Below are 21,225 nucleotides of genomic sequence, written 5' to 3'. Positions count from 1 at the left end.
CAATATCATCAACCATTGTCTCATTTTTCCCATGAAAATTTCTGTTACAACTCGTAGAAAATTCGATATATGAAAAATCAAAATATCAAATGGCCCCCAATGATTGTAACCCACTCTGGTCAACAAAGCAGCCAGCCACCGAAACTTCCTAACATGTTGTAAACTTTCGAGGCAACGTGTGGTTATAATAGCAAACAAACGGTGTGTAGTTTCCCTTTCAACCTCAGACACGGAGACCATTTCACAAGCTGAACCCCAAAAGTGTTTTACGCGTCATCTTACCCAATCAGAAGCGTAAAGCGAGATCACCAGTCCAGTGTCTAACCTCCACGTGGAGCATCGACGTCTATTTTCGCGCCTTTTGTAACAAATAATAAAAAATTCGTCCAAAACAAACATCTCGGTCGCCGGAGGAATAATCGGCGGTGCGGAGGCGTTTCCCTGAGGGTCATGGAGGCGAACGGATCTGGATTCCGGCGAATTCTGCTGCTGGCGCTGTGCATCTCCGGAATCTGGTCCGCCTACATCTACCAAGGCGTTCTTCAGGAAACTCTGTAAGTGGAATCCCTCTCTCACATCGGATCCGATTCTCGTCAGCTTCATTGTTTCCAATCGTCATTTGATCGGTGCTACGAGCGTGATGTAGCCTAGTGCAACGATTCTCGTATAGATATAGCTCATGCAGTAGGTTGTTCTTAATCTGTATGCATATGCAATTGTATTCGAAATCTTTGTTTGGAGTTTCTAGAGACGTATTATTAGCTGCAGAAACGTCTAGTTTTCCGTGGAGAATGTGAAAGCTCCGGTGGCTACGCGTGTGGAAATCTGGTGTGGTGCGGATTCGAACTCGGTCTCCTGGGATCCACGGAACGCTTTGACCACCCGATTACAGACGCGTGGTTAAAGATTTAATTAAAAGGAGGAGTTAGCTTAATCGCTAAAACTCCTGAATTAACTTATAAGAGTCTAAAGAGGTCACATGTTCAGGTCTCGTTGGGAGGGATTGTTTTTTTAATCAGATGAGAGTTAATTTAACATTGTCTGAGTTCACCATAAGAGATGTACGCGCCTACGAACCTAGAACCTCCTAGTCATTCAAAAATAATAATAATAATCATCGTCTGAAACCTGTGGTTGGAAGTTATAGAGACATAGCGACATCAAACTTGTTATTGGTCCATGGACTAAAATAAAATTCGTTTACTGATTAGGTCCACGAAGAGATTTGGTCCAGATGAGAAGAGGTTCGAGCACCTTGCATTCTTGAACTTGGCGCAAAGTGTAGTCTGCTTGGTCTGGTCTTTTATTAGTGAGCATTTTGTCCAATCCCATCTCTATCTCATTTATCATGGAATACAGACAAATGGAACTGAAATTTAAATCTGATTTTTGGTCCAGTGATTAAGCTTTGGTCAAACACTGGTAACGGTGGTGCACCATGGTGGACGTATTGGAGTGCCGGCATTACTAATACCATTGGTCCTGCCATGGGGATTGAAGCTTTGAAGTACATCAGTTATCCAGCTCAGGTATCTTTTATCCTTCAGATTATGGATTTTAACTACTTAGGGTAAGCGTTGGGTTAAGTTATGATCTTGTTTCGTGCAGGTCTTAGCAAAATCTTCAAAAATGATTCCAGGTAAGGTATCTCTATCTATAGTTTTCAAATGTAAACCATTGTTATCTCGAAATGATTAGTATGAAACTCTTTTACCATGATGCAGTTATGCTGATGGGAACTTTGGTTTATGGAATAAGATACACTTTCCCTGAATACATTTGCACCTTTCTTGTCGCGGGAGGAGTAGCTGTGTTTGCTCTTCTTAAGGTATGCAAATTATCTCATCCAAAAGCTTTGATCACAGCATATTTGTAAGCTTATGATATATTTTGTTTCTTTTCAGACAAGCTCTAAGACAATCAGCAAGCTAGCTCATCCAAATGCACCCTTAGGCTACGCACTTTGCTTCTTAAACCTCGCCTTTGACGGATTCACAAACGCCACCCAAGACTCCATTGCCTCAAGGTACCCGAAAACAGAAGCTTGGGACATAATGCTGGGGATGAATCTATGGGGCACAATATACAACTTGGTCTACATGTTTGGATTACCACAAGGGATGGGATTCGAAGCATATAAGTTCTGTAAGCAACACCCGGAAGCGGCATGGGACATTCTGAAATACTGTCTATGCGGTGCGGTGGGACAAAACTTCATATTTATGACGATAAGTAACTTCGGGTCACTAGCTAACACGACCATAACGACGACAAGGAAGTTTGTTAGCATCGTTGTGTCGTCGGTGATGAGCGGGAATCCATTGTCGTTGAAGCAATGGGGATGTGTTTCGATGGTGTTTGGTGGTTTGTCTTATCAGATTTTCCTTAAGTGGAGCAAGTCGAAAAGAGTGGAGAAGAAGAAGCAAAAGAGTTGAACAAAAGAGCGAAAACACACAATGTGTATGGCTCTGTTACCTTTTCTCATATCTCTAAACTCAGTTTTTAGATTTTTTTTCCTTTTAGCTGTTTATGTTTAACCAATCGAAAGAGTCTCAAACCAGATTAGTCAACTGTAAAACTAGTGATTAGCAGAGAGGTAACAGTAATGATGATTCAAATATGACTTAAATTTTGCGATCCAAATATATGACTTAAATTCTTGGTCGGTTCGACCAGTATGGTTATGTCTTGAAAACATTGATTACAAACTGAAAACCGGTTTAGAAGAGGACTAATAAATAAGAGCGGTTGAAAGTTTTCAAACTAAAAAAGGTAGAAAGTGATGATTACGTTTTGTCTTCCACTAACTAACATACTTAACTCTTGCCATTTTAAAGAGAAGCAGATCCAGATTCAACTAAGAACCCTCTTCATTTTGAAGCTTTGTTTCTGCAACTACATGCAGCCACGGAAGGAGGAGAAGAACATGAAAGCATAGCAGGTAAGTTTATAAAAACAATAATAAAAGATAGTATATGTCACACCAAAATCAAATCATTTCCACCCATATAATCATCTCTTTACAAATCATATGAATCTTCTGAGAAGGAAACAAAGGGGAAACAAAAAATATATTTTTCTGTTTTTCTTCTTCTCACATCTATGAGAACTTCTCACACCTATGAGAAGTTACACTACAGAAAGAAAATGAATTGAAAGCAAAGTTTTTTTTTTCTTCTTCTCCAAAACCTTATGCTAGTCTTGGCTTATCTTTTCTTATTCTTCTTCTGTCTGTTTTTTTTTCTAATCATTACTGTATATAGAAAGGCGACATGCCTCTCTGAAGTTGTTACTATATAGGTTTCTTCTGTACAGAGAATCAAGAACACAACAAATTAAGAATTCATGGGGGAGGCAAAGACCCAGATTATGTATCTGGGTTTGACCCTAAAAGAGGGGGAGATGAAACCAAAGAATCTTTCTTTTTTCTTAGACACACAAACTATAAACTGAAGAAACACTCATACTTGAAGCCTTTTTTAAGTATGAGAAGAAACTCTCTGAATGAGTTGTAAGCTGAGTATCTGAGAGAGAAACTCAGTTTCTGAGATTGGTATAGACTTAGAAATGTTACCTTTAACATTCAATGGAGTCTAGACCACTGAGGGGGAAAAATGCAGATCATGGCACGCCCGCTTCACTAAAACTTTTTCAGGCCGATATGGCTGCAAAACCTATGAAGAAATATCTAAGCAAAAGGAGAAGAAATGCAAGTTATGTCCAACTCCATGAGGACACAACTGCGGTTTTAGGTTCGTTTTTTTTCTGGTTGGGTTGGTTTGGTTTACAAACTATCAAGAAGGACTCTTTTGCAAGGAGGTGGTTGTGAAGGATTAGCACTCGGACATGGATATGGGGACTCCACACCGAGTGTTTTTAGCAGAAAGCTCCTCTCCTGCAGTGAGACAGATCAGTTAGTTCCATTCCTATAAAACTATACCAATTCAAATGATTCGGTGCAAGCTTTATTACACTTTCAGAGAATTGAGGGCTTGGGATGCCTGCTGCTAGAGATCTGAACAGTGGAGTGACTTGAACGGGCGAGTTAAACTCTTCTTCACCAGATATGGGCACAATCTCATTACAGTCCTTTAGGATATCATCATGACAAGTTGAGAGTAAACCCTCTTGTTCCACAGTTGCATCAGACACAATCCCTTGATTCTGTAGTACCTCCACGACACTTTGCTTCTGAGATATTGTCTGAGTATCAGAAGACATTGGTTGCTGTTGGGTCTTATCACCAGAAGGGTGCGGCATTACAGTTGATCCTGAGCTATTCTCAGAGCTTGCTGGTGAATCATGGAGATCAGGTTGCCTATAAGATACTTGACTAGCTTCATTACTACTCCTCAAATCTTCAACAAGATCCTTGAACTCCTCCTCAAGCTGGAAATCCATCTCCGGAAGTCCATAACGGAATATATCATTCTCTTTGCTTTTATTCAAGAAATCCTGCAGGACCTGCACATTAGTAGCACCAACAACAACATTTTTGTTAAACAGCCTCTTGAAAAGTGTTTCCTAATCATTGCAAAACCGCATAGTTAGTTACCTTCCATGCATTCTCCATGCTTTGTTCAGTGTTGTCTGAGTTTACTTTATGCGCCAATGAACTGAGAAGCTCAGCTTGTTGCATCAAGTTTGTTACCTTTGGATCATCCTTCTTAAGAAACACTTCTTGGTTACCTATATACCCAGAAACACACAATTAACTTACTATGCTGCATCTTTACTAATGCTCTCATTACAGGATAAGCAACAACAACATAAAGAATAGATTTGGGCAGAGTTGTTTACCGTCATTTTCTTTCACATTGTCTGTTTGATTCTGCTCCTCCGTGCTACCAACACTTGTGGCATTGTGGGGTAGTACCGAAAATGGAGGTCTTACTTGCTGATTCACACTTGAATGAACCTTTATATGTGATCTATCCCCATAGTTAGTGATCTCTTTAAGGTCTGGAATGTGACTTCTCCTGAAATATAGAGCATAGTCAATCCACAATTCAAAGCTTGCTTTCTTCTATGAATCCAAAAGAGAAAACCCAAAACAAGTTTCTCACCTGGTTTTCTTAGCAATAGGAGATTCACTTTCGACTTTGCAGGGTGCAGTAACACCATCTGGGAACAGGACTCTCTTGTTGTTTGAGTTCACAGAACAAGCAATACTATTCTCTTTAGCCATGGCTTCATACTTAGCTCTCTTCTTGCACAGTGTTGTGAACCTGTTCTTCACTGCATTATCAGTTCTACAACAAACAAAAGAACATTTACCATCACTTTCATTTTCATAACTTGATTCATAAAAAGCTTTTCTTTATGTTCTCTAATAGATATATACCTGCCTGAGACCACTTTTGCAATCTCAGTCCATCTGTTCCCAAACAGTCTCTGTGCCTAAAAAACCAAAACACAGAAAGATCAGACACAAACTCTTATGGGATTAAAAGAAAGATGTCTTGTCTAACCTCACACAAAAGAGTATCTTCTTCAGGAGTCCAACCACCTCTCTTGAAATCAGAGTTTAAGTATGTATACCATCTGCAAAAACCAAAACCCCATGATCCGATTTTAAAAAAAAACAAAACAAAACACCAGAAACAATCATCTTGATCAGAGTTTTAAACCAGACCTTCTTCTACACTGCCTTGTGCTCTTATCAGTAAACTTAGATGCAATGATCGCCCAACTGAGAAACCAAACAACACAACAACAACATCAGAATCAATAAAACAGAAAACTTTGTCCGAGAAACTGTAAGAAAGAAAAGAGACTAACTTTTGAGTTCCATTTAAAGTGATTTGCTGTCTGAGAATATCATCCTCCTGCAAAACTCAAAGCAAAACCCACCTCAGAGACTATACAGAGCAATGAAACAGAGATTCACTATTATATATATATAAATAGAGAGAGAGAGAGAAAGGGGAAGAGACCTGTTGAGACCAGGTAACAAAATGACGCTCCTTCTTTTTGGAATCATCATCTTCGTTAATAACGATCTTATTCTTCTTCTTCGTTGTCTCTTCCATTGTAATATATTTTTCTCTCTCTGACGCTCTCCCTCTGTTAATATTCTTTGTCTATTCTTGGACGCTCCTTCTCCCTTTATTATAAAACCCACAGCGACGAGACGACCCCTCCCAACTTTTTTTCTTATCTGGAAAAATAAAAATCCAAACTTTTTTTCCAGGAAAAACAAAAACAAATACTAATAATAATCAAAAAAATCACTTTAGAAAGGGACTACTTATATATTCATCACTCGTGCTTTTAAAACCCTCACAGAATCGTCTTGATTCGTAAGTTTTTTTTTTTTCACAACGGTTGAGTTTCAAACAAAAAAAACGAAAAGGGTTGTTTTTTTAGAAAGAGAGAAAATAACAAAAGTTGAGATTTTTTTCCTAAAATTGAAATATAAAAGAATCACCTTTTGGTTCTTTGGTTATCAGTCAGGATTCATGAATCATGAGCATTGGTTTCCTTTAGTAACCTTCACTGTTATTTGGAAACAAATGAAAATTTGATCTCTTTCTCTCCGTCACATGACTCTTCTTTTTGAACTCTCATCTCTCTCTTTCTCTCTCTCTGTAGATTATATTTTCAATGATTTTGGGAATTTAATGAAAATAAATAAAATTATTAAAAATAAAATAAAGGGGCAACGTCTATGGATGGGGGGGGCTAGTGCGCGGGTATGAAAGGAAGTTTGAAAAATAACGCTGAAATCCATGTGTCTCCTCCACCCATTCATGTTTTTATTTATTTTTAACGACTTTATTTTTCTTTTTTCTTTTTTTGGTAAAAATGTAAAGACTTTTTTTTAATAAAATAAAAAATAAAAATAAACTTTATTTTTCTTTTATTTCGATTTTTTTTCTTTGTAATTACCACATCCATAAAAATACAAGAGAGTCTGATACATTCAAAACTTGCCTTAAGTTACACACAACGGAACGTGGTGATTTCATTGTCTATAGTAGTGTGTGGGGGAATATGATTACTTTTATGGTTCTCTAATTTTTTTAATTACAAAAAGAATATTTGAAAGGGTTTGCATTTGAATAGTGCACATGGTTTGATTCGTGATCTTCAAGCGATAAATTAGTGTCTAGAATACTGTTTTCATTTTTTTTTACTCTTATTTTCTCCTTAATTGTGTTTAATCTTTTGGTGATACAAGTATTTAGTTTGAAATATAAACTGATGATAACACTTGTTTGACATAGTGCAAGAAAAAATTTGGCTTGATTTGATACAATTCTAGTATGAGTTGAATTTAAACTTTTAATATTTAAATGTTAAGATTAAAATTATGTTCGAGAGAGGTGTATTCTTCAGGCTCAATGTTTTTTTCTCTCTCGTTTCTTTCTATCGAATAATCGTTTGGAAAGATGCTTTTTCTGGTCTCTGGTGTCTTGTCGGACCATGATAAGGCTTCATCTTTCCCTCCTCATTTGTCTCTTCTTTTTTTGATATCGAACATAAATAGTTGTGGTTTGTAGGATTTAGCGGCAGTGTGTCTTTTTCTTTTTGAACTTCAGATAAATTTTCTAACGCCATGGATCTATAGGAGAGTGTCGTCGCTGCTTGAGGACGGTGGTGAGGTTTCCAGAGACTCCGCAAGTCAGTCATCAAGGTTAGGTGCTTGGACTGAATGTTGTGAGGTGGTTTCGACGACGATATAACTCTTTGGGGAGACGGTTACCAATTCTACTCTCCCTCTCTGAATTGTAGCTCCTCTTGACTGGATTGAAATGGAGATGTGTGTGGGCTTCAGGATTTGATCGACAGCGAAATGCTTGTAGTATACAGAGCTAGATTTTTGAGAGTTGGTTCTTTGTTGGTGTCAGTGTTTGAGAACGCGAGACTACTCTGTGGGGATGTGGCTTATCAGTTATCACTAATAGTTTACCGTGCACAAATCGAAGGGCTGGTCATGACATCGCGACTTAGAGAAGTCACGGAAACATTTGATTTGGTCGCTGCTAGTGTTCGTTGGAGTTGAAGCTTTGGCTTCTACAGTCCATTGGACCATATGGACTACTATGTAAAAACTGTTATGAACTTATGATCCTCTTTATTAGAGTTGATTAATATTAATGAAATATATATTTTTTAAAGAAGATTAAACTTGTGTTTATTTCATGATTCTCTTAGATGGTGATTTGGTTTGGGTTTTGTTTTTGTTTTCTAAAAGAAGATTTAAAAAATACGAAATTACTTCTAACCGAATGTCCTAAGATTTGTGAGGCAATATTGAACAATTATTTTTTAACAAAAAAAATTGAACAATTATTGCAAGGAGATTGACCATGTTGTTCTTGTTGTTTTGTTAAAAGAGTATAGAACGGTGAACCAAAAAAAAGAAGAAGAAAAAGCAGTGAGTAGAGGACAATTTTACGTGACACAACTAGCAACCGTTGGTTTTGGCTTTCAAATTCTTTGTAAGACTTAATTAAATTTGTTTCCTCTAGCTGTAACTTAAAAAAAAAAGATCATGCAAAAGAGCTGCTTCAATTCAATTAACCGAACTTAAACCCTCCTTTTTGGTAATTATTACTTGGACTTGGAGCATCTCCAATGTATTACTTCATTTTTTTTACTTTAAAATGGTGTAACACTAAAATAGAATTGGGGTTTACTCTAATGTATTACTTCATTTTTACTGTAAAAAATATTTCAAAATAATTATATTTTTGTTTAATTAATAATTGTTAGTAATATCTTATACTTATAAAAAATTATCAATCAACCCCAACTAATTTATGTTTACAAAACTTCCATAAAATATAATTTATTTAAATTAAACATTTATTATTAAAAAGTACAATAATCATAAATATATATAAGATAGCATATTTTGGTTCAATAATGAACATGTCAACTAATACATTTTATAATGAATAATGAGTTTTTTTTATCTTTGAATTCCAAAATTGAGCAAAATATCTTTTTGAATCTGTCATTTTTATCGCTTGGACAATATTTCGCTGATTTTGATGGTTCCAAAAATGATTTACTAGATTATTAAATCATTTATTTTATTTATTTTATATTTTTATGTTTATTTTTGGTATTTTTATTAGTTTATGTATTTTTATTTAAAATTATTAAATATTTTCTTAAATCATATTTTCATGTATTGTATTATTTTAAATATTAAATATTAAATAGAATGAGAAAAAAGTATGAAATAAAAATATTTAAAATTTAAAAAATACTCATAAATAGAGATGGAGTAATCCTAACCATTATTATATTTTAGAGTTGAAAATAGAATTAAGTTGGAAAAAATTTTACTCTAAAATGATGTTTGGAAAAAAAAATCCAAAAGGGTTAGAATCTCCTAGACTATATTTGCGAAGTGATTTTGCCACATGTCCTCTCTACAATCAATTTCACAAAACAAATATGACATGGCTACTGAAATTGATGACATGGCTTACAGAAAAATATAAGATGAATAATTTCATTTAATGTTGATTTATATTTTTGGCAAACTTATTAGAATATGGTAATAATTCATATATTACATTCAATATTGATTTTTCTTTTTGGCAAACTTTTTTAAAATATAGTAATAACTCATACATCATCTATAAAATAAATATATTCATATATAACATTTTAAATTTCGAAATATTATTATTTTTGTATAATTATACAATTTGTATTACTAAAGTTTTCAAAAATTTCTATAGTTTTTAAAAATTTAAATATCTAATCGTAAGATTATTAGTTTCTTATATATCTACAAATTTTATAAATATCGTTTAGGCTAAATTTTTGATAATTATACAATTTTATATCATTTTTATTAGTTTTATACAAAATGATTTAATATATATCAAATCTCTATTAAATATTAGTAAGAAAATAGTAAAATCTATAATATTTAATAAAATTTTTGAGTAAATATAAGTTAGATTTAAAAAAAAATTACTGCACATGGTGTAGAAAAACACCTAGTTGCTTTTATACGTCACTTCAAACCGGTGTTACTTTTTTTTTGACAACTAACCGTTGTTACGTAAAACAGTTCAAAAGAATGAAATGTAAATATATTTTCTTGAATCGGACTTATATATACTTTCCTATGGGTAATCACATGTCATAAGATAAACTAATCTCACTTTTAGCTAAGACGTAAAAGTTAAAACTAAATAATTAGTTGGGATCAGTTAGTTCAAACTTTGACCATAAGGGTTCAGGTACGCGTGAGACCTTAGCGCGTCATGTTTGGAAACCAACGGCTTATTTATAAACAGCGAAGCACTCTGAGTCTCTGACAAATCACTTACTTTAGTTTTGCAAAGTAAATATGATTAATGCTTTTAAATTATATCTTAATTACTTGATCAAAAAAAATAAAATTATATCTGAATTACTATAATTCTGCCTATACTATAATTCTGCCTATACTAATATACTATATATTGTCTATACACTTCTTGTCGGAAGTGTGTTTGTAGGTTGACAGTACAAATTTAGGTTGTGTTTTAAGATTTTGTCTGTAAAGAAACTACAATTTGACGTACAAATTAGGATTATAACATTATATGTTATATGAATTTTAGGACAGGGTTATAAAGCCTTTCTAATCTATTTGACATAGAAAAAAGGGAAAAAAACTGATCTCATGTACCATATGAGAGACACTTTATAATCAATCATATTTTATAGTTTAATTATCTTATATTCCATTCTATTTTTGTATTCTACTAGAAAATGGTAGATATAAATTCATTTAAATGGTGGTGGGATGATGATGCATGTAACGTGGGACATATTGAACAAACTTGTCGTCCTATATCATATAGGCTATATGTATATGAAGCACGCGTACATATGTGTTTGTTTCTTCTTCAAACTTTTCTTTTCCATCTGATTTTGATTAATAAAACTTGTAGAACATACAAGGGTGAGATCCTAGAACCCATAACAAGGAGACATGAACCCAAACAAGGGGTGACTTAAACCTAAACAACAGGTTACACTTAAAAAGAACTACAAAAATTACAAAAAGACTCTAGACTCATATTAATACCATTAAAACATGATCATTCTCAAATTATATCCTTAATGAAAATTGTATTTTTCTCAAAAACACCCTTACTTTTACAAGAAATTAATAAAATTCATTAACGGCATTTAAGTCTTTTGGTTTTGGGCCTACATATACACCTAAATGGATCTATAAATAATGAGTATATATATATATATATATAAAAGATATACTAACTTTAAATTTAATATAAGTATAAATATATTATAAACTATAAATAAATTAACGAACATGAAAATATTATATTTATTTTCTTAAATATAAATATCAATATTCAAAATAGATCATTTGAATATTATACAGATTTTCAATACAAACCAAAATCATATATCATATACCATATATCATATACATATTTGAATATCATTTTTCCATGTATAATGTTATTGTATACATAATATTGATATGACAATTACGAGTGTTCAACAATATTTTAAAAACTATCTTAAAATCAAATTTTAAATCTATAATAAAGACACAAACATATAATAGGTTATTAATAACGAAAATAAACTAATATTGTCATATCAATAAGATTTTTTATATTATCATTTTTTATTTGGATAACATAATAAAATTTCATCAAATTCTAAGGAATCACTAATTTATGTAATATTAAAAATTATGAGTAATTTAATCAATTTTTTTTAAATACTATCAGATACTTTGTGTTTTATCGGATCAATGGTATCAGATCGCAGACTAATAGTGAGTTTTTGGGTTTTTTACCTGGTTATATTGGATTTTTAATTATCTAATTTTTATTAAATCTGAACCGGATTACATACAATGTATCGGGTCTATAGGTTCAACCATGAATCTAAGTCGGATATGAAAACAAATCTTAAAACTCAAACATTATTATAGAACAACTACCATATTTCGAACAAATACCATATTTTAAAGAGAAAAAACCTAAAAACTCAATTGTTATGGTTCGAAACAAAAATAATAGTATTTTGTAAAATCAGTTTTCGATTAATAAATGAGAAACAAACAAAATCCGCGCTTTCTAAGCGCGGATCAAAATCTAGTAACCAAAGTTAAAGACAATCTTTGACAAGAAAAAACAATATTAAGTTTCTTCTTCAAACTTATGTGTATAGGTAGATATTATTATTTGTTCAGATTATTTGAGACTAATACTTCATATATCTGTTTTCTGATTATTATTATTTTTATATAGAAGCATTAGTTTATAACTCGTTATATATAGAACTTTTACTTTCTTATATTTATTGCATTTTCACAAATTCATCATTTTTTAATTCATTTTTAACCATTTGATATGTATTTATATGCATTTATAAGATAAATATTCTATTTACATTTTCTTATTTTTATTTGTGAAATTGCTAGAAATACCATAAGTTAGTTACCACTTTTCAAATACCTTAACACTTGAGTTTATGGTTTAGTGATTATAATTGTTTAGTTCATTTATATTATTTTAAAATAAAATGATTTATTAATTTTCATATGTCAAAATTTTGATAGAAATATACGAAATATGTTATGTCTGGAAAGACAACGTACTACGTTTGTTAAATAGATGAAATGAAAATAGATGTGTAATCAAATAATTTAGTTCTTCGTAATAATCTCTTTAAATCAGGAATAAAAGTAGGTTTAAAACTTTTCTTCGTTTTCAGTATTACTCGACTATGGGATCTTTTTCTTTGTGATCACATAGTTCTCAGGTCAGTAGAACTCCTGAATAGGGATAAAAATTAAGAAACAGTAGTATGGTTAATATATTTTTTGACCGGTTGATTAAACTATAAGAATAGATTAATTTATAACATCCTACTAGTTGAAAATAAAATAAAAATAATAATTTCAATTTTACCACAAAATTGATATCATTTTCCAAATTTACCTTCAAAATAACTATTTTCATAAATATCTTTGTGATGAAAAAGACTAAACTAATTAACATTTATAAATGTTTAATTATAAAACATCAATAGAAATTTATAAATTTAATCTCACCCTTTAAATGCTAAATCCTAAATAATAATCACTAAACTTTAAACCCAAATGTTAAAAGTATTTTTGATTGCATGTATTTTTGAAAAGTGATAGCTAATTTATAGTATTTCTAGTAATTTCTTAAAGTATTAGTGTGTAGAAAATGAGAATCGTATTTTTTTTAAACATAAATAAATAATATACCACTGATCACTATTGTGACAATAGTTTAAGTTCTAATGCAACATTTTTAACATATGATTAAAATGTTAAATCGAAAAAACAGATAGATGCAATGGAAGTAAAAAGGTCGGTGCAATTAGAAAGGCCCACAAGGCCACAAGCAGCCAGAAGAAGGCCGACTCTATGATAAATAATGGAACCCAATGCAAAAGTACACTCCTTTCTCCTCTCGTTTTTTTTTTGTAAAACTTTCTCCTCTCGTTTTGTCACAATTTTATACACTAAAGTTTTCGTTTTTTCTTTATTTTCTATCTGCCAAAAAGTTGTAGTCTTTATAATATTCGCTCCCTTTTAAAATAGTTTCTTTTATACTTAAAACTTTTATATAAAAGAATATAGTTTCACGTGATTAAAAATCGGATATTGGTTTTGCTATTGTATTAGACCATCTCAAATGGCAGTTTGAGTTTGTTCCAATAGTACTCTATTTTAGAGTAGAAAATAGAATGATGAACAAAAAAAAACAAATTACTCTATTTTTGGAGTAAACCTATTTTTCACTTTATTATAGAGTGAGAAATAGAGTACTATTGGAACATTTTTTACTCTAAACTCTATTTTAGAGTGAAAAATAGAGTGGGGTTGGAGATGCTCTTAGTACAAATGATTAAATGGATAAGCGTACAAATAGAAAGTTGTTATTCTTCTAATTCTTAGCTAAATGAAGACTAATCGAGAGGATTTTCAATCATCTTATATCTCAAAATAAATCTAGTGTAATATTAAATCGCGTAGAAATGATATATATACAGTCCAAAAGAGTTCATCTATTTCTGCATGACACGTTGACAAGCTTTGTTTACACACTTTAGCTCCACTAGTCCAAAATCTTCGATCCTCTCATATGATTTATCCATGTCCACCTACCAATCCATAATCAATCTACAAAACATCAATTTGACAGGTAGAAATGTGGATCACTTCTACTCTACTATGTGTTCAAATTTAGCAGATGAGTGTGATATATATTTAGCCTATATATATTGTATGCTAATCAAAGATTAGTTAGTTTAATTCTTCTTTTTCTTTTTTTTCTTGTAAACAAATTATTTGGATTTTCTGTTTTTGATATTTGAATATAGAAAATGCATAACAAAAATAAGATTTTTTTTGTAAAACCTAACTTATAAAACCAATCAATTTGTCAATTTCAATTATATGTTTATTATTTAACATATATTAAATAGTAGAAAAAAAAGATGGAGAGAAAAATGATTCTCTCCAAATCAGAAACACGGCGCGAGAGAGAGAAAGAGAGAAAGTAGATCTTGTTTGAAGGTTCGGTGTTCGGACGGCGCGTGAGCGTCCGTGCCGTCGCCGGAGCCCGTCTTCTTCCATCAAGCTCCTTTATTTTCTTTTTTCTTCACCGCCCCTCAATGATCGTCTTGTCTGAGCTCTGGATCTGATTCCACCTTTCAACGGTGGCTTAGCGTTTGGAGGAAAGATGCGGTCGGGTTAGGTGCTGGTGTGAGTAATTTGGTTCGTAGTTTCGTGGTGTTGATTCCGGGAGATGGAAGCTACTCTAGTTCCGTCGTCGCCGGCTTTTCTCCGGGAGGTGGAGGTTTTCTCAGATCCACCGATGCCGGCTTCAGTTCCCGAGAAAAGGAGACTTACTCAGCTCCGTCTTCGCCGGCTCTTGGCTCCGGAGGGTGGAAGCTTTCAAAGCTATGCCCTGTTGGTTATGAGACCCGTTGTCTTGTGGGTTGTGGCTACTAGTTTGTGGTGTGTGAAGTTGAGTTGTGGATCTTGTTGGTGCGGTTTCAGTGGTTCGCGGTTTCCTTCTGGCGGATGAGATCTCGAAGAGTTCGATGAAGCTCTCCGCAGAATGGTTAAGCGTTGAAGGAAAGTTTGGTTTTGGTGGAGGCTCTCGGTACTTGAGCTCCGACGAATTGAGGTGTATGGTGGTGGTGCTCCGGCGGTGCTCCGATGCGGCGATGGTCAAGTCGAAGCATAGGTGACGCGTGTCGCGCGGATGATGAGATCTTAACGCATGTCCAGCCTCCTTGACGCGTGGGTCAGCAAGGATGCGTCCGGTCCGCGTAGTGGGGTAGTTTCGGTTTGGGCTGTAGGTCCGTTTAGTTGGTCTGGGTATGCCCTCACGTGATGGGCTTTAAGTGTAATAGTCTTTTGGGCTTTGGCCTGTTTTTTGTTGTTAGGCTCAGTTTTCCTGTATTAATAAAAAAAAAAACTTGGCAGAAAAAAAAAAAAAAAATTCCCTCCATAACATGGGTCGTTCTCAATTCTTTATGCCACAAAAGTTTTGTCATATTGTGACTTTTGGGCTCTACTTTGAAAGAGAGTGAACATTTATCTCCCATCACTTGTACATAATATTCTCACGAGATCAATAATTTGCAGCTTCCTATCTGGCTACTTCCTAAACCTATAATGCAACTTCAACACCACATACATAAACAGTCTCCTTTTCTTTTGTTATATTTTCATATCAAGTAATTGGGGATTTTTTTTCTTGACTTAAATAAATACATCCCTGTTAAGAATTACATTAACTACATTAATATTGTTTGCATGCCATAAAACTCGTCGTCTAACTTATAAATTTTTTACCACATGTTCCACCAGAATACGACTTTACAACAACTACATGATATTGACTCATATACTAAATTAATATATATATATATATATATGTATATATATATAAATGCATGTAGTTTAGCAGCATGGTAAAAAAAATTGGAATACAAGCTAAGAATCTTACAAAAATAAATTGGCAATGAAACGTATCATCCTCAATATAAATATATCTATCACATATTATGATTGCAATGGATTTCAACTGATGACAGAAGATGCGAAGATAAATATGGAAAGAGATCGATTGTTTTTTTTTTCCAAGGTGATGGCCAACTCTTATGGACTTTGCAGCAAATAAGTTTTGACTAACTAAACCTTGACACTATTGCCTTTATTCATCCCCACACATTACATATCTCTACAAATACTAATTAGGGTCGGACATCTATAGCTGATTTCTAAAGAGTTCCATTCTCATCCCCATTAAAAAAGCAACACTGTTTATGTATGGTCTACTACTTAGCATGCTTATCAAAGTAAAAGGAAGGAAAAGAATGAACGTTGAGTCCACATTTTATTGATATTTATATAATCTTTATATATATGTATATATATATATATAATCATAATATTTTGAAAATGAAAAATAGAGCACATAACCTTTTTTATTATTTGCGACAAGAATAAACGTCATAATTTTGATACTTAGAAAATCATTATAAAATTTACACATCATATATATATATATATATATATATATATATATTTTCTTTAATTATATGCAAAATTTCTCACTAAAATCATTAGATTATAAATACATTGTAACCCGTGGTTTATATTTCTTTTAAAGAGTATGGAAATAATTATTTGCAGTGGTATATACACACATAAAGTTTATAAGATATATTGTTTTGGGGTATCTCCAACAATGACACCAAATTTGGTGTTGAAATTACACCAAATTTGATGTTTTTGTGTCAATTTGTTTTTGTCATCTCCAACAATAACATCAAATCTTACACCAAAAACAACATTATATATTATTTGATGTTTTCAGTTTTAAAACTTTTATATTTCTATTATTTGTAATTGATAAATAATAATTTTGTTATATCTAGATTATATTTTTTTTTGTCGTCAACTATTACAGATTCATACTGACTCTGTAAACCAAACCGGGTGATCTGCATCCATGTGAACGACAAAAGACGGTTGCTTTCTGGCAATGCGTGCTAGTCTATCCGCCATTGTATTTTGCGTCCTTGGTATATAGATGATCTCTGATCTGGTGAAGCTCTCTTTTAGGGTCTTGACATCCTCCAAGTAATTTGCAAAAGCTGGCCATTCATCTGGTTCCGAAACCATCTTCACCAATTGAGAACAATCCGTTGCAAACGTAGCCTAAAACTGACGTAAATTCCTCATACATTCCATTGCCCAAAGAAGCGCTTCCATCTCCGCATGAAGAGGAGAGATACTAGCCCTCACATTCCTTGCTCCCAACAATCCCTCAAATCCTTCTAAGGTGCTGAGCCAACCTTGTCCTCTAAAAATATCCCCCTCTTTCTATGAACCATCTGTGAAACACCATCTTCCTGGAATTGACGGCAATGTCGTATCCACTTGTTGTGGTATTATCTTCTGTTCATTCAATATTTGTGCTTCAGCCCACAGTGTTGATTCTGTTTCCGCTAATTTAAATGTATCCATGGGATCCATATCCAAATTACTGAAGACTTTATTATTCCTAGCTTTCCAGATGTACCATAGTATCCATGCAAACTGATGATCTTTCAGCTGCGGAAAAACTCTCCAAAAATAGATGATTCATGTTTGTGAAGAGAGAACTTGTTGGGAAAATATCTGGATTTGATGGTATCTTCGAGAGAGCCCAGACCTGGAGTGCCGGAGGACATTCAAAAAACACATGGTTTATTCATTCCTCATGGGCTCCACATATTGCACAACAAAGATCCCCTTGAATCCCCCTTGCTTGTAAATTCTTCCTTACTGCTATACATCATGTCACCAATTGCCATAGAAAATGTTTTAACTTTGGTGGACACCTTATCTTCCAACAGAACGCCTTCAGAACATTCACTGTGGGGCCAATCATCAATGGTGGTCTCTCCCTATCTAGATAAATCTGTTCTACCTGATAACCCGATTTGACCGTGTATTTCCCATTTTTTGTGAAGTGCCACCCATCTCTGTCTACCCTCTGAATCCTGCTCAGTGGTAAACTTTCTATAAGTTTCGCATCCTGTGGATCCACCAATAACCGAATTGTCTGTAAGTTCCAAGTACGTGAGGTAGAGTCAATGAGAGACTCCACTGTAAGATCCGGGTATAAATTGTATTGATTTTTATTTGCTGGTCTTAGGCGATGGTTGGGAGCCATGGATCATTTCATACAGATATGGAAGAACCTGATCCCACCCTTTTGATTAGTCCTTTGCTTACCAGAGATCTAGCATAGACGATACTCCGCGAGCCATATGACAGAGAATATGAACGAATCGGTTTCAGAGGTGAAGCATTCTTGTAATACCGACATTTGAAAACTCGAGAGAATAATGTGTTTGGTTTCTCTATTAGACGCCATAACTGTTTACCAAGCATCGTTGTGTTGAAATTAGTGATGTCCTTAAACCCCGGACACCTTCATCCTTATCTGGATTATATTTATATTTTAATTATTTATAAGTGATAAATAATAATAGTTATTTATTAATTTATTTTGAATATAATAATAAAATAAAAATAATAATTTTAATTATATGAAAATAACTTAAAAATACAAATAATATACTATTATTTATGTTTAATTACAAATTTGATAGTAATTGATCTATATTATTAAATAAAACATATTAAAATGTATTTTAGAAATTTTGTGTGATGAATATTATCACACCAAATGTGAAAATAAATTTAAAACAAAAATAATACAATATATTTATATTTTTAAATGAAACATATTAAAATATGTATTTAAAGATTTGGTGTGATGAATTGTGTTACACCAAATTTGGTGTAACACTATTTATATTACACCAAATTTGGTAGGATGGTGTCAAATTTGATGTCTTGTTGGAGATTAAATCACGCTAAATTTAATATTTTGGTGTTTTGTTGGAGATAACCATTGTTTATTATTTCATTAGAACGTTAGCTCTCAGATATTGAAATATCTTCGAATAACCACTTTCTACTATTCTATTGGTTTGAAAGAGGAAGTGGCGATGGTGACGAAATGAATCGTGTAAAACCGATTATTTTAAAACTGTTAAAAAGTCTAATCCAGAGATGGAAATGATTAGTTATGTAACAGAGCTATTGTTAAGTGGCAATTAATGGGTTTTGTTGTTGGATGAATGGCCCAATTTCCCAAAGAGATTTATAGTTTATTCATTTGTTATATGAATAGAGTGAGAGGTGTGTATCTTGTCCTACTTTCCTCCTCTTTACATAATTTCATCATGCCAAGTAGAGCGGCCTCTGCCTCCAATCAATTCCAACCACTTTTCGTCGTGTTATAAGGACATTCCCAATGAGAAGTTCCTCTCTTGAAACTTTTAAAATACATATATGTATGTATATGTAAATAATACTTTATTCGACTTGCTCTAATGTATTCCCACTCGAACTCTCGCGACCTTGCACAAGTATTAAGTTAAAAATATAAACAATAAAATATTGCAGTTTAACATAAATTTGCAAAAGTTGATTAATCAATACATATCTTTTTTTTTGTTCAAATCTTATTTTTCTTATGATCTGAGGTTTCTAATATTAAAATCTTTACGTACAATTCATTTTTTTTTGTGTGCAACCAATTCTTTTTTGTTTAAAATATACATTTATCATATAGGAATTGAGATGCTAATTAAACCTTTAATAACACACACAAACCATTAATTTATATGTAACGACGTGACAATTATCTTTCTTTCTTTTTATAACAGGACGTAAAAAAAATTTAGCAAAAAAAAAACAGGACGTAAAAATTATCTTTATATGTCTTTTGAATATGGGGTCACATAATGGTTTAATGGAAACCAATCACAATACGGCGAATCATATATTGAAAGCATGTGGTATTGGATGATTATGAGTTTCCACTTGTAATTACGATTATCATATTATGTAGCCCAAATGATCACCTATATCGTGAGAAACGTGAAACTTTATAAGAAGTTCAGAAACTTTCCTATGATACAATAAGAAGGTGGCTAAATATTATAATCATATCCCATTAATTACTATATATACTAGGATCTCTGTGTTTGATATACATAATTTTGACATTGTTATTGGATAAAACCAAAACATATAGTAATGTGTTCAATTTGTATTATATTGTCCGTTAAATTCAATTGTCGTAAGTTAGTTTTTTTTCTTCCAGCAATGTAATATTGAGTTAAGACAAATGAATAAATATTATGAATCACGATTTTAGAAAATTTTGTTAAACCAAAAACTTCTATTAACAAAACAATTACCTCGGAGTTGGAGTGGAATACACATATAGATATGTAGACAAGACGATGCTTATGGATAAATGTTAAAGCAAAATGGTTTTCTAGAAGAAACTAACCAAAATAATGTTTTTGATCGTATTTTCTAATAAAATTTGATATCTTTTGACCAAAAATATCAAAAAGAATTTTGTATACACTTTTGTCTACTGCAGAATGTTATGCTATTGATTTTGGGTATTAGGCCGCTCCCTCATCATCATGAGTTTGTCTTTTATTTTCCAAAACCCCTTCATCATACAAAGTTAACCCAAAAAAAAGACGAAATTGAAAAGAAAATCCTGTAACTATGATCTAGATATTAGGAAAGTAATCCTTTTATTTAATTATAATTATATAATAACTATTCACAAGAAAAATTAAATGAACTTTTATAACATGCTAACAATATTGTACCATGAAAAGATAAGAAGATAAATCGAAAATTCATAAATGATCTGTCCCACGTGTGCAAAGAAAAGAACTTGATCATTCTAAAATCTGAATTAGAGATGTGAAAATGATTTGGAGATGTTGTTGAATTGCTTGGGATTCCTACAACCGTGTGGGCACCTCACTTTAGAAACTTGAACCCGACTTTTGTAAAACCCTAACTTTTTTTGTTTCTTTCTTTCATTTGTTTTCTAATCTTTTTTTACCTATATGGCTTTTTTTATTGTACTCTTTCGTGCACGCTCTCCCTATGTCCACAAGCTTATAGGTATCCGATGCCTATCTTAATCTTAGCATTGCTTGATTAAATTTCTGTTACTTGGGCCTTAATAATCATAATTATAGATCCAACTATATGTTTAGCTATGATCCAAATAACTAAGTGAGTGTCTTCTATATGTTTTAATATATATATATACTAGGTTAAGATCC

At 32.6% G+C, this 21,225-nt stretch overlaps 2 protein-coding genes across 2 annotated transcripts; one reads left to right on the top strand and one right to left on the bottom strand.

The window, feature by feature from the left end:
* The first annotated feature begins 244 nt into the window (after positions 1 to 244).
* Positions 245 to 2,643, top strand: LOC106396485 (UDP-galactose/UDP-glucose transporter 1). Its single transcript, XM_013836884.3, has 6 exons — positions 245 to 554; positions 1,212 to 1,309; positions 1,399 to 1,529; positions 1,609 to 1,639; positions 1,725 to 1,828; positions 1,905 to 2,643. Exons 1-6 carry the CDS (start codon positions 451 to 453, stop codon positions 2,433 to 2,435), a joined length of 999 nt encoding a protein of 332 aa, XP_013692338.2. The 5' UTR covers positions 245 to 450; the 3' UTR covers positions 2,436 to 2,643.
* A 333-nt stretch (positions 2,644 to 2,976) lies between these two features.
* On the bottom strand, positions 2,977 to 6,600 carry LOC125596217 (transcription factor MYB88-like). The gene is made up of 11 exons (XM_048771429.1): positions 6,431 to 6,600; positions 5,937 to 6,160; positions 5,782 to 5,828; positions 5,636 to 5,692; positions 5,472 to 5,544; positions 5,345 to 5,400; positions 5,067 to 5,252; positions 4,801 to 4,979; positions 4,556 to 4,689; positions 3,973 to 4,464; positions 2,977 to 3,895 (listed from the first exon to the last, which is right to left on the bottom strand). The coding sequence occupies exons 2-11, from the start codon at positions 6,030 to 6,032 to the stop codon at positions 3,785 to 3,787; spliced, it is 1,431 nt and encodes a 476-aa protein (XP_048627386.1). The 5' UTR covers positions 6,033 to 6,160; positions 6,431 to 6,600; the 3' UTR covers positions 2,977 to 3,784.
* Positions 6,601 to 21,225: the final 14,625 nt, after the last annotated feature.

Source organism: Brassica napus, unplaced genomic scaffold, assembly GCF_020379485.1.
Source record: "Brassica napus cultivar Da-Ae unplaced genomic scaffold, Da-Ae ScsIHWf_1153;HRSCAF=1639, whole genome shotgun sequence".
NCBI lineage: Eukaryota > Viridiplantae > Streptophyta > Magnoliopsida > Brassicales > Brassicaceae > Brassica > Brassica napus.
Note: the sequence above shows the minus strand (reverse complement) of the source record. Positions and strands in the feature narration are given on the sequence as shown.

Bases quoted from the DNA above. Each gene is read 5' to 3' on its own strand.
- LOC106396485 (XM_013836884.3), top strand. From the start codon at position 451: ATGGAGGCGAACGGATCTGGATTCCGGCGAATTCTGCTGCTGGCGCTG. The intron at 1,310-1,398 runs GTGAGCATTTTG...TTTTTGGTCCAG, and splicing joins CTTGGTCTGGTCTTTTATTA to TGATTAAGCTTTGGTCAAAC. The intron at 1,829-1,904 runs GTATGCAAATTA...GTTTCTTTTCAG, and splicing joins CTGTGTTTGCTCTTCTTAAG to ACAAGCTCTAAGACAATCAG.
- LOC125596217 (XM_048771429.1), bottom strand. From the start codon at position 6,032: ATGGAAGAGACAACGAAGAAGAAGAATAAGATCGTTATTAACGAAGAT. The intron at 4,980-5,066 runs GTGAGAAACTTG...TCTATATTTCAG, and splicing joins CCTATTGCTAAGAAAACCAG to GAGAAGTCACATTCCAGACC. The intron at 3,896-3,972 runs GTAATAAAGCTT...GTCTCACTGCAG, and splicing joins GCCCTCAATTCTCTGAAAGT to GAGAGGAGCTTTCTGCTAAA.